A 15,610-nucleotide genomic window follows, 5' to 3' on the forward strand; every position below is an offset into this window, starting at 1 on the left:
ATTCCAGCCCTTTTTTTCCTGTATATCATAAGAGATGGCCCAGCCAGTTCAGAGAGTTCAGAGAGAGAGTGCTAAGTTGGAATCTTAGTGTAGAGAAAGGAGCTTTGGGGAAACTGCAAAGCTGGTTCAGGGTCCTGGCTGTGCCTTTTAACAATTGCAAGACCTTGTACAAGTTACCTAACTTGTGAGCCTTAATTTTCCTTATCTGTAAAGTGGGTATACTGTCTACTTCATGCCATTCTCATGAGACTTAGAGGACATTTCTCAGTATGTTTCTGCTTCCCTCTGCCCCTTTAAGTGCAGAATGAGCTAAGACAGTGGGGGCAGCAATATGCCGGGTGAGTAAGACAAGCTGAAGGTGAAAGAGGAAATTGTGTTTATTTGGGCAAAACCATCATTTCCTTAAAGTCCATAGCCCTCAGCTCTTAAATAGGTCACCGAGAAGAACATCAGTGTGTGGTTCTCAGTGTGTGAACGTGACCCCGGGGGTGGCTGTGGGGAAGCCCTGTATTTGGAGTTGTTTGTTCAGTGGAAGTCGTGCCACTCACCGGGCTCACATTTTTGCAATTCACCCGATGGAACATGCCAGGGAGAGGTTTCCTTTCTCTGCAGTTTGTCTTTCCTGGGCTGATAGAATGTCATTTGCCGTATCATGAGGTTGTTTGCAAAGGACCAAGTGAAATACTTGAGTCATGCTTGAAACATTCCTTTTTCTGATCATTAAGCTGGAGATGAGCGTCTCCTCTCAGTTTCTTGTTTTTTCCCCTTGTGGTAAAATACATGTAACAGAAGTGACCATTTTAACCGTGTTTCTTGTTCTGTGGCATTACTTACTTTTACACTGTTGTGCAACTGTCCCCACCACCCAGGTCCCAAACTTTTTATCCCCCAGCTGATGCTCTGTACCCGTTAAACGCTAACTCTTCATTCACCCCCACCCCCAGCGCCTGGCACCCACCATTCTCTTTCCTGTCTCTGAATTTGACTCATCTAGGGGCCTTAAGCTACCCTGGTGGCTCAGACGGTAAAGAATCTGCTTGTAATGCAGGAGACCCGGATTTGATCCCTGGGTTGGGAAGATCCCCTGGAGAAGGGAATGGCAACCCACTCCAGTATTCTTGCCTGGAGAATCCCATGGACAGAGGAGCCTGACAGGGTGTAGACCACGGGATCGCAAAGAGTCAGACACAAATGAGCGAGGAACACTTTCACGCAGGGAAGGCCTCACATCCCTGGAATCATACAGTATTTGTCACTTTGTTTCTGGCTTATTTCACTCTTTTTTTTTTTTTTTTAATAGATATTTTTTACTCTGTTTTGCAGTTTCCATTACTCCCTGGAAGGGACTGTTCTACAAACCCTTGCTTTTCTCTGAGATACTCTTGTAAATTTGCACTTTATCTTTGTAGCTGTTTTACCCCTTTGAAGGAAAAAACCAGTCAGAGCCAGTCATAGGAAATGATTTGATGGAATGTGTATATTATTCTTAAAAATAACTCTTTACTGAATCAGGATTTTAGGTGACCATACCCTAAGTACCACTGGAAAAGGAAATGGCAGCCCCCTCCAGTATTCTTGCCTGGAGAATTCCATGGATAAAGGAGCCTGGTGGGCTACAGTCTGTGGGGTTGTAAAGAGTCAGACATGACTGAGTGACTATCACTCATACACTAAGTACAGAATCAGATCCTGTACTGCCTAGTGGATGCCTTCCCAGAAATAAAACTACGAGTTCTGCCCTCCCCTCCCCTCCCCGCCCCTCTCCCCACGTTCCCCAAAGAAGGGAGCACAGATGTGTTTCTATATGAGGCTGGCAGTAGCACAGAGGAGACACCAGATAAAGGACTGTGAGCATTGTTTTAGGCTCTTAAATTCAAAGGTAACCTCTCAGCCTTTCTCCTCCTAGGTGGTACACCTTGAAATCCAAACCGGGGAAGAAGGATAAAGAGCGAGGAGAAATTGAGGTTGACATCCAGTTTATGAGAAACAACATGACTGCGAGCATGTTTGACCTTTCCATGAAAGACAAGTCTCGGAACCCGTTTGGGAAACTGAAGGACAAGATCAAGGGCAAGAATAAGGACAGCGCGTCCGATACGGTGTCAGCCATCGTCCCCCACGTGACGCCCTCGGCTGACAGCGATGACGAGTCTCCTTCCAAAGACAAGAAGAAGAAGTCAAAGATCAAGACCTTGTTTTCCAAGTCCAACCTGCAGAGAACGCCTCTTTCCCAGTCCATGTCCGTCCTGCCGACCTCAAAGTCAGACAAAGTGATGCTTCGTCCTGGAGACTTCGAGTCCCGGTGGGAGGACGATGACGAGGATGAGTCCTCCTCTGCCTCGGATGGTGAGTCTCCTCCTCCTCCTTCTCACTTGGCTTCTCCCCCTCCTTTGCTTTGGGAGAGAAGAAACGAGCAAATCTTGGTGTGGGGGATGGGGTATGGTGTACATGGCAGTGGTTATAGTAATGGTGATGGGGATGGTGTTGATGGCAGCGGTTGCTGTAGTGGTGATGGTGGTGGGGATGGTGTAGATGGTGGTGGTGCTTTTACTGATGGTGCTGGAGATGCTGCTGCCAGTGGTCATCGTAGTGGTGATGACGGTGGGCACTTAAGAGTACTAACTAAGGTTAGGAAGCCTTCTGGTACCTAAGAGTACTAACTAAGGTTAGGAAGCCTTCTGGTACCTAAGAGTACTAACTAAGGTTAGGAAGCCTTCTGGTACCTAAGAGTACTAACTAAGGTTAGGAAGCCTTCTCTATTTCTAAGTCCTCTAGTTTCTGCTGCTGCTGCTGCTAAGTCACTTCAGTCGTGTCCGACTCTGTGCGACCCCATAGACGGCAGCCCACCAGGCTCCCCCGTCCCTGGGATTCTCCAGGCAAGAACACTGGAGTGGGTTGCCATTTCCTTCAGTGCATGAAAGTGAAAAGTGAAAGTGAAGTCACTCAGTCGTGTCCGACTCTTAGCGACCCTATGGACTGCAGCCTACCAGGCTCCTTCATCTATGGGATTCTCCAGGCAAGAGTACTGGCGTGGGTTGCCATTGCCTTCTTCCCTCTAGTTTCTAGGAATGTGTAAATTCCTTTCTCATAATGTCTGGCTCTAAAACTGATGAGCATTCGTACAAGCTTTTGGGGCTAGCATGCAAGGTTTTTGTTTGCTTTTTTGTTTTTAGATTAAGGATAAAACCATAGAACCTTACAATAATTCTGATAGTTCATTAATTCATCAGGTATTATATTGAGCTCCCATGAAATATGTTCCTAATGAAAGCTGAGGAATCCAATTCCCTTAACTCTGAATTAACTGGGTATTTTGAAATTCAGTGACCAGTTCCCTACTACTGGCCAGATTCTGCAACCCAGCCAAGAGCACTGCTCTTGTCCCTGGTCCTTGCAGTTTCTTGACCTCGGCACCATTGACATTTGGGGTGGGTAGCTCTTTGTTACGGGAGCCTTCCTATATTCTGTGGCATCTCTAGCAGCATCCTGGCCTCCGCCTGCTGGATGCCAGTAAACACCCCGCTCAGCTGTGACAACCAAAATAAGGACTCAGATGCTGCTTTCTCTTAATTTCTAACCCCCTTGGTTCTTGGGTCTTCTCCCCGCAGTCTTGTCTCACAAGAGGACAGCAAGCGCAGATCCTAAGCAGCTGAACCAGGTCAACTTCAGTCTCCCCAAGAAGGAAGGCCTCTCCTTCCTGGGCGGCCTCCGGTCTAAGAACGATGTCCTCTCCCGCTCGAACGTCTGTATCAATGGGAACCACGTCTACGTGGAGCCACCCGAGGCCAAGACCGAGACCAAGGACAGCTCCCCGTCCCCCTCTCCATCCCCACAAGACCTCAGGAAGAAGCGCTGGTTCTCATCTACAGAAAACCTGGCCTCTCGGCCTTGGAGGGAGCCTGGGGAAGCAGGCGCAGTGCCTTCCGAGTCTTCCACAAAGGACACCCTCAAGTCTATGTCCCTGCCGTCCTACCAGCCGCAGGTCAGCAGGGACCTTCGGGAGAACACGGCCCCGGCGACCTTGGAGGCTGCAAAGGAAACCAAAGAGAGCAAGAAACAGGAGAACAAGAAGCCAGCTCTGCCCTTCCTGGTGCCGGGAAAGAAGGACACGGCCAAGGGCAGCGAGGGCGAAAGCCCTCCTGCTGCCGCCTGGGGGAAGGAGAGGGAGGAAGCGCCTGCTGCCCTCAGGGCCGGGGAGCACCAGCCGGGGCCTGTCGACGACCTTGTGAAGAAATCGAACAAAGAGGTTGCGCCTGTTGTCGCTGGACTGGGCCGAGCACTGAACCCCTTTGAAGACGAGCAACTCCCAGAACCAGAAGCTGACCCAGAGCCCAAGGCTGCGCCTGTCCCACCTGTTTTCTCGCCCAGGGCTCCCCAGACCAGAGCCGTGAAACCCCGGTGAGTCTCGGCCCTCCCTGCGGGGACCCTGGCAGTCAGGCCTACTGTAGAGCAGGCCTTGCTTGTTGGTCTGTGGTGGTCCCTGTAGCAGCTGGGGGTTTACTAGTCTAAGTCGCTCTTAGCCAGCCCCTCCGTGTCCCAGCCCAGGGCCTCTGCCAGCAGGCGTGGCCTGTCCCTTGTCCGGCATATCCCCCGTAAGTATCTTTGCCCCAGATATCTTAGCCACAAATGTTTCCCCTGCAAATATTTTTTGCTTCTGGCAAAAGTACACAGGACTGGTCTGTTCATCTCAATGAGATAAGCAGAGCGTAGTGGAGCGCCCAGGTTTTGTAGCAGATTCTGAGTGTCAGGGTCTGGGAAAAACAACAGGTTTGCATGGTGGTGGTGCGTGCAGAACTGGGGATCAGTCCATTCTTCCTGCATATTTCATTGGAGGCAGATGTATTCTCTCCTCCTTGCACTTTGGTGTGGGTTTGCTGACACAAGAGCCCCTTGGTCCCCTGTCGAGTGTGCCTGGGCGGTTCTCTGTGTGTTCACTCTGCACCTTGTTGCAAGAGCCTCGGGGGTTCTGCTTTTCAGCATGACTCATATTCACCGTCATGGTATTCCTACTGGCTGGGGTGGGAGAGACTTTTTTTTGAGATTCTGCCTATTTTGATTTCACAGACACAGACACACACAGACAGAGACACACACACACCCACAGAGTTCCCCTTCAAAATCTGCCTCTTGCCCTGTGGTGTGCCTCGAATGGCTTTGAGTTTTTTCAGATGGTTTTTTTATCACCAGAAGAGACTGCAGGCTGTTGCTTTCCCGGGACCTTTCTGTTTCTATTGCAACAGACCTTTCTGTAGCAGATGTGCTTGATGATAAAAGCATGCCTTTTATGGGTTAAGTATTGGTGTTCCTTCTTTAACTTCTGAAGGTACGGCCCCCAATATATATTAAAAAAAATATATTGGTGTTTCTTAACTTCTGAAGGTACTGCCCCCAATTTATATTAAAAAAAAAAAATACTGGTGTTCCTTCTTTAACTTTTGAAGGTACTGCCCCCAATATATATTTTAAAAAAATATATTGGTGTTCCTTCTTTAACTTCTGAAGGTACTGCCCCCAATATATATTAAAAAAAAAAAAAGTTCTCGTCTTTGGAAAGACTATAGTTTTACATATCTCTTGCCTCTCATGTTGCATCTGCAACTGACCTGCAGGTTTTATTTTGTCCTTTTTGCAGGCCGGAAGTGTCTCCAGAGGCTCGGCCCGCACCCAGGCCCCCTCCTTCCACTAACTCTCCCCTCTTTCTTTCCACTCTCGCTTCCAGCTCTGGGCAGATACCTGTCTCTTCTAAAACGGGGCATGACTCAGAGACACCATCCTCTGAGTCCCCTTCAGGCTCCTCCTCTATCTCCTCTCCCATAGCGGCCCCCATCTCCACATCCACCCCAATTAAGAACTGGCCCTCTGCAGACCCGGGCCAAGCCAGCTCTGAAGAACCACCTTCGCTCCTGGAACTAGAGTTGGAAAAGGAGACTCAGACCCGAGTTCCAAATATTGATCTCCACGCTGTGGGCTTGCTTTCCAAGCAGACACCCGTTCCGGTGACTGGAGGGAGGGAAGACTATTCACCAGAGAAGACCAGTACTAACGACCTGGCACAGTCTCTTCAGACACAGCCTGAAGAGGGACAAGAAGGAGGGCTTCTGGGGTCTCCCTGGCAAGAACAACAAAGTGATATCGCTTCAAAGGACGAGGCCCGAGAAGTAGCATCTGCCCTTGCGCCCGGGAGAGGCAGGAGGGGCAGCCCCGCTGGAAAGCCCCCAAGCAGGGAGGACCCAGACTCTGCGAAGGACGCGGGTGGGGGTGGCAGGCTGAGTCCTGCAGTTAAAGAAATGGCGCCCCGCCTCCACACGGGGGAGTCGGCCCCCACACCCGACTCCGTGACGACGCAGGGACATGAAGAGATGGGTCCGGATGCCCGTGATGGCGGAAAGGATACCAAGAAGCAGGCGCTGTTTTCCAAGAAGCTCTCCACAGAAGAGGCTGGGGAGGTGGCCCCCAGGCTGGTTCATGGGGACAGAGGGGTCCCACAGGAGCCAATGCCACCAGGGGCCGCTCCCAGAAACGCGATGGCCACGGGAGACTCCCAGGAGGGGGCGGCTGTGACCAGACCGCGGCCCGCGGCCCTGGCGACTCACACTCCCTGCCCCTCCTCCAAGGGGAGCTTCTCAGGGGGTCCCCAGCCGACGATCGGCTCAGGGAGGGCTGGTCCCCTCTTCAGGAGTCAGGGAGACGACACCCGGATGGCATGGAACCAGAGCAAAGCCAGTGACCATGAAGGTCTGCTGTCCGACCCGCTGCGGGGCCTCCAGGCCCCCTGCGAGGCCAAGCCCCCAGGCGTGGCCCATCTGGACCTGACCCTGCCCTCCATCCCTGAGGTCGAGTCGGAGGACGAGAGAGGCGATCAGCCTGAAGGTGGCGGAGGGGCGGCCCTGGTGGCAGGCTGGGGAAGAGGGGCTCTGTCCTCCAGCACGGGGCCTGTCCAGCTTGAGGGGGAGAGGGTGCCCAGTGAGGAGGCTGGCGGGTCAGCAGCAGGAAGCTTGCATGACCCCACGCCCGGAGCAACCGCCCCGGCTTCTGCAGAACACACCCCAGGACCTGGCAGCGATGGCGGGAAGGCAGGACCAGCCGGAGATGGGAGCCCGCCTCGGCCTCTAGCCGCTGCCCTGGGGTCCCCTGTGTCCAGCTCCCCCACCCCTCCCCCGCTTCCTGCCACACGCTCCTTTCCCCCCTCTGCACACTCTGACACCCCCCACACCAATACAGCAGAATCTCAAAAAAAAGTAACAGCCGAGGGCTCCGCGGGTAACGTGGAAAATCCCGGCAAGAGGAAGCCGCTTCTTCAGGCCCGGGTCTCCCCCTCAGAGACACAGCCGAGCGCTGGAAGCAGGCCGGCCAAGCACAGGTGAGAGCCGGTGTGGACCGGGGGGGGGGACTGTCCTCGGGAGTGTAAGCCAGCCCCCCTGCCCCGACTCCCCACCCCTGCTTCTGTCTCCAGGCGTGAGGGCTTGCTCATGCACAGCTGTCCTGGCAGTGCGCGTCCCCCCTGGTGTTGACAGCAGGCCGTCTTTGGCAAGGCCGTCCCCTGGGCTGGGAGCCCCCCAGAGACAACACCCCTGTGTCTTGGAGCAAGAACGTCACAGCAGCGGCCATCCTGAGACAGAGTGGGGATTGTCCTGCCCTGTCTGATATGGAGCTCTCCTTGCAGAGAAGCATCAGGAGCCGAGTTTTCTTTCCTGGTCTCAGAGGCCAGCTGAGACTTGAGTGGGAAAAACCAGCTGGGCGGACAGCTTACTCTATAAAAACCCCGCCCGGTGGGAAGCTGGCTTGTCTGTTGGAGCTCTGCAGGGCTCCAGGGCTCTGCGCGTGTCTCCAGGCTCCCCTGCTGCCTGCCTAGCTGGTTGCCACTCACCGCCCCGCCCCCGAGAGGGGTGGTCCCTCGGTGTTGCGGTTCCCGCAGGTCTAAGGGTCCTTTCCCCCTTCTCTTCCAGACTTCATCCCGTGAAGCCGATGAACACGACAGCCCCCAAGGTTGCTAACTCCACCTCGGGAACTACCACGATCGTGAGTGAGAACTTGATCAACGAAGCCGGGATGAAGGTATGTCTTTTCGGGGAGCAGGCAGGTTAGTCTGAGTCTCCACGGCAGACAGCTCCCGGGGGCGGTGGGGAACCCCGGTTTGACTCAACCACACGTCTCTGTCTTTGGACGATCTTTGGAAGCCCCTACACCTCCCATGGCATACTCAACTTTTCCCCTCATAGTCATTTGGCTGTTGTTGGATTTGTGTGTGTGTGTGTGTGTGCGTGTGCGTGTGTCAAGCAACACGATTGGCAACCAGTACTTCTTTTTAATGAGAAGAAAATGTCACCCCCCATCCCCCCACCCCCGGTCATGCCAACAGACATTCTCCTTTTCCCCATGCGTCCTTGCGTATCTTTTGGCAAGAAGGTAAAATTCCTGTAGCTGTAACTGCGGCACAGATCGCCTTTTCTTGTAACTTTATTCTGAAGTGATTTCAAACTCGAGAAAAGTTGCAAGCGTAGCACAAAGAACTCCTGTACGCCTTTCACCCCAATCCACCAGCTTATTGGCATTTCACCAGATTTGCTTTATCACGCTCACCCTCTCCTTCTCCATTCTCTTTGTATGTACATACATTTTTTCCCCCTGAATTATTGGAGAGTAACTTGCCCACGTCATGCTCCTTTTACCCCTAAATACTTAAGTGTGTAATTCCTAAGAATAAGGATACTTATCAAAATGAAGAAATTTAACAGGCGTATCACACTGTTTTCTCATCCGTCGTCCGTATTTCAACGTCACCAGTTTGTCCCAGCGGTGGCCTTTCTTCTTTGTTTCCCAGTCCAGGGTCACCAAGAGACCCTGATATCTTGTCTTGAGGATCTCCTTTACTCTGGAACGGCTCCTCGGCTTTTTTTGTCTTTGGAGACGTTGACCTTTTTCAAGAGTTTAGAATAGTTGTTAGGTAGAATTTTCCCATTTGGCTTTGCCTGACGTCTACTCGTGGTTAGGTGGAGGCTGGGTCTTCTCGGCAGGTATTAACTATAGGAAAAACACGCCCTTCCCAGTGCATCGTGTAAAGGGCCCACGGCACCCTGTCCTCTTAGTGGGGTGTTAACTTGGTGACTTAGGTTAGGTGGTGTCCACTGGGTTCTTCAGTGCAGAGTAGCTATTTTTTCCCCTTCACAGTTAGTAGGAAATATGTGAGGAATTCATTTCAGGCCATGCAACCTCCTGCTCTTTATCAACCTCTGGTTCATAGGCCTCAATGTCCACTGATGAATGTAAGATAGTAGCAGAAGGATGGGTCTCCAGCCCCATCGCCTGCGTGGAAACCCTCTGAAATCGTCTTGTTCGCTTAGTTTTTATCATACACACTTCTGCACGTTGCTACTTAATTATTCTTTGAAATGGTTATGCTAGTCTGTACTTATCCACTCCCCAGTTGGGTAATTGGCTATTTAGCTTGTTCTCTGTTTTCGATATGAATAACACTGTAGTCCGTAGTTTCTTGCATAGGACTTTCCCCTTCTTGTAGTTGACTTCCTTAAGCTGAATTTCCAGGAAGACTATTGCTTGATGAGAGGATCTCTGCTCTGTAAAAAGCTTGAGTGGCTACCACTGAAAAAAGCAGCTCCTCCCCCCAAAACCAAAACCACCCCCCACCTCCCACCCCCATGAGTTCTGCTGGGGAGAGTGTCTCCATTCTGCCCTTTCCGGTTCTAGAACCAGAGGGATTGAGTCCTGCCTTGCTACCAACCTCTTTGTCTTTGGCTCATTGTCACAGGGACGGAGGAGAATGATCTACCGAGTGACAGGGGACTGTTAATGAGAGGAGATGTGTTGTATTTTAGGCACATGGAAACATGTTGTGTTTCCTAACCGACCCTGCAGACTACAGTTGGGAGACATAAACTTCATTTCTGTTTTACTGCAGGTGTCTAGAAGTTTCACTCAATCATAGATTGTACAGTCCCACGGACTCCAGGATGTCAAATAGTTTTTGTGGTTTTTTTTTTTTCTGTTTTTGGGGGCAATTCGGGGGCACACCACTTAGCATACAGGATCTAAGTTCCCTGAACAGAGATTGAACCTGTGCCCCTTGCATTGGAAGCGCGGACTCTAAACAACTGGACCACCAGGGAAGTCCCAGTTTTTGTGTTTTTTAAAAATAAAACTTTTGCTCACATCTCCTTCACTCCTGCAGGTATTTTTAAGTGCGGGGTGATGGCTGATGCCTCTGGCTTTGTTGCACCTTTGCCTCTAGGAACTGGGCTGAAAGTCGTCCACTGAAATCCAGAGATCCGAGTTCCGGGTCAAGAGGCAGAGTGGTGATAAGGAACTGTTGCTGAAAACCACTTAGCATTTTCCAGCCGTCTTGCCGTCTCCTCCCTGTAGTCTGTGCTAACAGGGCGTCAGCCTGAAAATGATCAGCTGTATTCAGAATTGTGTACCTATGGTCTTTTAGCCTGAGCCGAAAATGGACTGGCTGTAACTTCACCAGCCCAGCGTGGCTGGCTTTGGTTGTGTTAGGAGAAGCAGCACTTGTCTTCCTGGCATGCATAATATTTACCAGGAAATTGGGCAAAAGAACAGCACGAAAGGGATGATAACGAAAACCAGGGTCATTTCGCAGCTCCCCACCCCTCTTCCTTTAACAGTGGAATGCAGCTTGGCTCCAAAGAGAAACAAACACCTAGCTTTCGGGAAGTCAGCAAGACCCTTGGTCCCCTGCTCTGTTTACTCGTCCAAGCTCACTTAATCAGGGGCTTATCTCCAGGCCCCGACTGACAGTAACTTGCCTTAAAACCAAGGCAACCGTTACTTATGTTGCTCATGATCTGTAAGCCCCACTGCTGCCCCTCTGCCTGGCTGTAACAGAGCTGTTGGTCCCGGACCAGACCTAGTAACTCTTTTGAGTACATATGGAAAGGTTCCTGGGGACTGCCATTGGCCGGCCATAGAATAGGCGCTTTGTACTAAGGCATAAACAGTACTTATGAAAATAACTACTCTTTGGAATGTTGCAAAGTGAGAGAGAGGTTAGGGAAAGAAACTGCCTGGCTAAAGTTATGAAAACCTAGCTGAATCGTTACTATAATGGCTTTTTTCTTTTCTTTTTTGGTTATTGTGTTAGGGCCACCATCTTTTATAGATGATTAATAACTAGGAATGTATTATTTATTCAGGTGGCTTCCACACTTCCATTTAAAAATAACACAGCCAACTAGAGCCAAAAAGTCTTCTGTCAAATTATATGGGGAGAGTGGGAGACCAGCGTGAATATACGTCATTATTGGTAAAACAATGGGGGAAAAGTCCAATGTGAAAGTCCTGGAAGGAAACATGTGACGATGGGCACTATTGTTTCCTGAGTTAATGGGTGTTTTCTTTGCACCTCTTCCTCTCCATGGCCCTTGCTCACTTTCTGTGACTGCTGGATTGCTTTTTAATTTTTTTAGCCGTCACATAAATAGGAATTTCTGATGATTTCAAAGTCCTGCATCATTTCTTCTTCAGATTACAGAATCCAAATGGAAGAGCTGTTTGACATTTTGTAGGAGGTCCCGCTAGTCTTCCCTGGCGGCTTAGATGGAAAAGAGTCTGCATGCAGTGGAGGAGACCTGGGTTTGATCCTTGGGTCAGGAAGATCCCTTGGAGAAGGGAATGGCAACCCACTCCAATATTCTTGCCTCGAAAATCCCATGGACAGAAGAGCCTGGTGGGCTATAGTCCATGGGGTCACAAAGAGTCGGACACAACTAAGCGACTAACACTCAGGAGGTACCTTAAGTGTGCATGCCATTTCAGTTCTGTGCTTTGGTCTTAGGGAAATGTGTAGGGATATGACCAAAGATTTATGTTCACGCCTTTAAATGTGTTCTTATATAATTGTGAAAACTGAAACCAACTTAAATGACCAGCAACAGAGAGATGGTTAAAATACAATTAAGTTTAAAACATCCATTTAAAAAGCAATTTTTCTAAAATTTAATGATGGGAAAATGCTCACAAAATACCCAATTTTCAAAAGCCATAGAACTTGATTCTGTATGAGGCTAAAGTTATTACAAAGAACACCCATTACCAATAAGAGACCCAAGTGTTAAGTGTTGGAGTTATGGGTAGTAATTTTTTCCCTTCTTCTGGATTTGAGATTTTCTATAATAAATAAATATATATTTTTTCACAGTTAAAAACACGATTATGTTATTGCGGGCAAAATTAATTTTTTAAGAAATTAATTTTTAATTGAAGGATAATTGCCTCACAGAACTTTGTTGTTTTCTGTCAAACATGAACAGAAAACTAATGTTAATTCATCTTCAGAGTCTGGGTCAGAGGAGGTTACTTATTTATTTTCGGCTGCCCTGGCTTTTCGTTGCTGCCCGAGGGCTCTCTCTAGTTGCAGCGAGCAGGGGCTGCTCTTCCTCGTGGCTTCTCACTGCGGCGGCTTCTCTAGTGGGAGCACAGGCTCTGGGGCGTGTGGGCTCCAGTGGTCGTGCCTGGAGGGGCCTAGGCCACGGGCTCAGCAGTTGTGGTGTGCAGGTTCAGTCGCTCCACGGCACGTGGGATCTTCCCCAACCAGGGGTGGGACCCGTGTCTCTACATTGCCTTCCTATCCACCACGCCACCCAGGAAGTCCTGTAAAATATTGTTGAACAGATAAAATCCTTCTGTGACAGAGGTATAATCTAAAACTCCTTGAGGATATATTCTTGGCTATTGTTTTTACAAAGACTACTTGTTTTCTTGGTAGGATATGTAAACAGACATGCCACTTTGAAAAAAAAATTGTGATAAACATAAAATTTACCCCCTCAACTGTTTTTAAAGTGTCCATTTTCAGCAGTGTTAAGGACATTCCTATTGTTGCACAACCAATCTCCAGAGTTCTTTCCCAGAAATGCAACTTTTTTGAAAGGGTTGTTTTGAAAGTCACAAATAGGATGATGGAGGTCCAGAGAGGGGGACCCTGTGAGTGTCTGCCTTCAACAAGCTAAAAAAAAAAAAAAAAGATTAAAAGTGAGACACAGTTTTTGACAAGTATCTCAGGGGCTTCCCTAGTGGCTCAGTGGTGGAGAACCCACCTGCAATGCAGAAGACATGGGTTCGATCCCTGGGTCAGAAAGATCCCCTGGAGGAAGAAATGGCAACCCACTCCAGTATTCTTGCCTGGGAAATTCCATGGACAGAAGAGCCTGACGGGCTATAATCCATGGGGTCGCAAAAGAGTAGGACGCGACTTAGCAACTAAACCATAACCACCGTCTCACCTATTTCTAGGCCTCCTGCTGCGTGTGTGGAAGCGTTAGGAGTTTCTAAGTTAGTAGCCATCATTGTGCTGTTCCTTGTCGCCAGGACAAGAGGGACAGAATTTCTCTGGGACTCTGGCTGGCGTGCAGGCAGTTTGCATCACTGGACAGAACAGGGGCTTCTCTCATGCTGTGTCAAGGTTCGCCTGCTCCTGCCGGGACTCCTTCTTGGAGCAGGTAGTTCTAGGCCTTTCTCAGTGAAACTGTTCGACCCGCATCGTGGTGAAACTGTGATTACCTCAGAGCTCCGCAGGCAAAACTGTCTTGAGGTTGCCCCACGACCTCGTCTCTTTCAACTTTCGAACCAGAGTCACAGACTTCAGGAAAAGTTAGTCTTTTTTTTAATTTCCCCCAGCTCTCTGGAGACTTGGTACAACATGTTAGTTTACATAACGCTCATCTTGTGTCTCCTCGTGGTTGGGGCCTGAGCAGTTTGCAGTCAGACTCCAGGCCTCCCAGGTGATGATCACAATCCCTGGGGCTCCTACCCTGGTCAGAATGGGGGCGGTTGTTCAGCCCCAGCCACGGCCACTGGACCCTGAGGGGGCACCACCAAGGGCTGTGTGGTGCGCCTTGGCTTTGACTCTGCATAGGTTTTGAGAGTGAGATGACTTAGACTGGGGTCTCCCAGGCCATCCTCCTAATCGCCAGGTCTCCTGAGCGTAGTGGAGGCAGTAGCAGACTGTCTGGGATAAACATTCACGTATTGTACTGGGAGGAGAGTGTTTCCTACTGCGTCGTCTGCCGCTAGCGTTTCTTCATGGGTCCCCTCAGCCTGGGGCTCAGGTCCGCTTGGATACCTGGTTGTGCCAGTTCTGGTGGTCACAGACCTCCAGTCGTGACATCTCTAAACACCAGGCCTAGAGGCTAGTCCAGGGGTCTGCAGCCTGTGACTCAAATATGATTTTCACACTTTGAATCGGTCGTTCCCCAGCGGTCCAGTGGTTAGGACTCTGCACTTTCACTGCTGAGGGCCCGGGTTCAATCCCTGGGTGGGGAAATAAGATCCCACCAACCCCAGTTCAGTTCAGTTCAGTTGCTCCGTCATGTCCAACTCTTTGCGATGCCATGGACTGCAGCATGCCAGGCCTCCATGTCCATCACCAACTCCTGGAGTTTACCCAAACTCATGTCCATTGAGTCAGTGATGCCATCCAACTATCTCATCCTCTGTCATCCCCTTCTGCCTTCAATCTTTCCCAGCATTGGGGTCTTTTCCAATGAATCAGTTCTTCATATCAGGTAGCCAAAGTATTGGAGCTTCAGCTTCAGCATCAGTCCTTCCAATGAATTTTCAGGACTGATTTCCTTTAGGATGGACTGGTTGGATCTTGCAGTCCAAGGGACTCTCAAGAGTCTTCTCCAACACCACAGTTCAAAGGCATCAATTCTTCTGTGCTCAGCTTTCTTTATAGTCCAACTCTCACACCCATACATGACTACTGGAAAAACCATAGCTTTGACTAGGCGGACTTTGTTGGCAAAATAATGTCTCTGCTTTTTAATATGCTATCTAGGTTGGTCATAACTTTTCTTCCAGGGAGCAAGCGTCTTTTAATTTCATGGTTGCAGTCACCATCTGCAGTGATTTTGGAGCCCAAGAAAATAAAGTCTGTCACTGTTTCCACTGTTTCCTCATCTATTTGTCATGAAGTGATGGGACTGGATGCCATGATCTTAGTTTTCTGAATGTTGAGTTTTAAGCCAACTTTTTCACTCTCCTCTTTCACTTTCATCAGGAGGCTCTTTAGTTCTTCTTCACTTTCTGCCATAAGAGTGGTGTCATCTGCATATCTGAGGTTATTGATATTTCTCCTGGCAATCTTGATTCCAGCTTGTGCTTCATCCAGCCCAGCATTTCTCATGATGTACTTTGCGTATAAGTGAAATATAAGTTAAATATACCAACCTCATGGTAGGGCCAAAAGGAAAAAAAAGAAAGAAAAAGTAATGAAACAAAAAACCAAACCAAAAGACGAACGTGCAGCAAAGGCCATCTGTGGCCTGGGCAGCCTGAGATACTGACTCTCTGGCCCTTTACAGAAAGCTTCATTGGTCATGGGTTTCCACAGAAATTGAAAATGAATTCTCAGGAGACTCAGATCACAGACTCAATCACTAAAAGCTGCCTCTTCTGTATTTCTTTTATTTACTTATAAGTAGTTATTTGTTCATAAATATCTATTTATTGGGCTATGCCAGGTTTTAGCTGTGCCACTCAGGATCTTAGTTGTGGCATGCGAACTCTTAGTTGCAGGATGTGGGATCTAGTTCCCTGGCTGGGGACCGAACCTGGGTCCCCTTCATTGGGAATG

At 49.5% G+C, this 15,610-nt stretch overlaps 1 protein-coding gene and 1 non-coding gene across 4 annotated transcripts in view; both read left to right on the forward strand.

The window, feature by feature from the left end:
- Positions 1-15,610, forward strand: part of RAB11FIP1 (RAB11 family interacting protein 1) — a 34,947-nt gene that overhangs the window by 15,877 nt on the left and 3,460 nt on the right. The window contains exons 2-5 of one of the 3 annotated variants that reach the window (XM_006050958.4): positions 1,907-2,346; positions 3,609-4,398; positions 5,633-7,360; positions 7,947-8,055. In XM_006050958.4, coding sequence (XP_006051020.4) covers positions 1,907-2,346; positions 3,609-4,398; positions 5,633-7,360; positions 7,947-8,055 — 3,067 coding nt within the window. The remainder of the gene's footprint in view (positions 1-1,906; positions 2,347-3,608; positions 4,399-5,632; positions 7,361-7,946; positions 8,056-15,610) is intronic. The other 2 variants (XM_025278682.3, XM_006050959.4) reach the window with 2 other exon arrangements.
- TRNAE-UUC lies at positions 14,223-14,295 on the forward strand. Its single transcript has one exon. It is a non-coding gene; the product is annotated as a tRNA-Glu (tRNA).

The sequence above is a fragment of the Bubalus bubalis genome, chromosome 1 (genome assembly GCF_019923935.1).
Source record: "Bubalus bubalis isolate 160015118507 breed Murrah chromosome 1, NDDB_SH_1, whole genome shotgun sequence".
In the NCBI taxonomy this organism is placed as follows: Eukaryota; Metazoa; Chordata; class Mammalia; order Artiodactyla; family Bovidae; genus Bubalus; species Bubalus bubalis.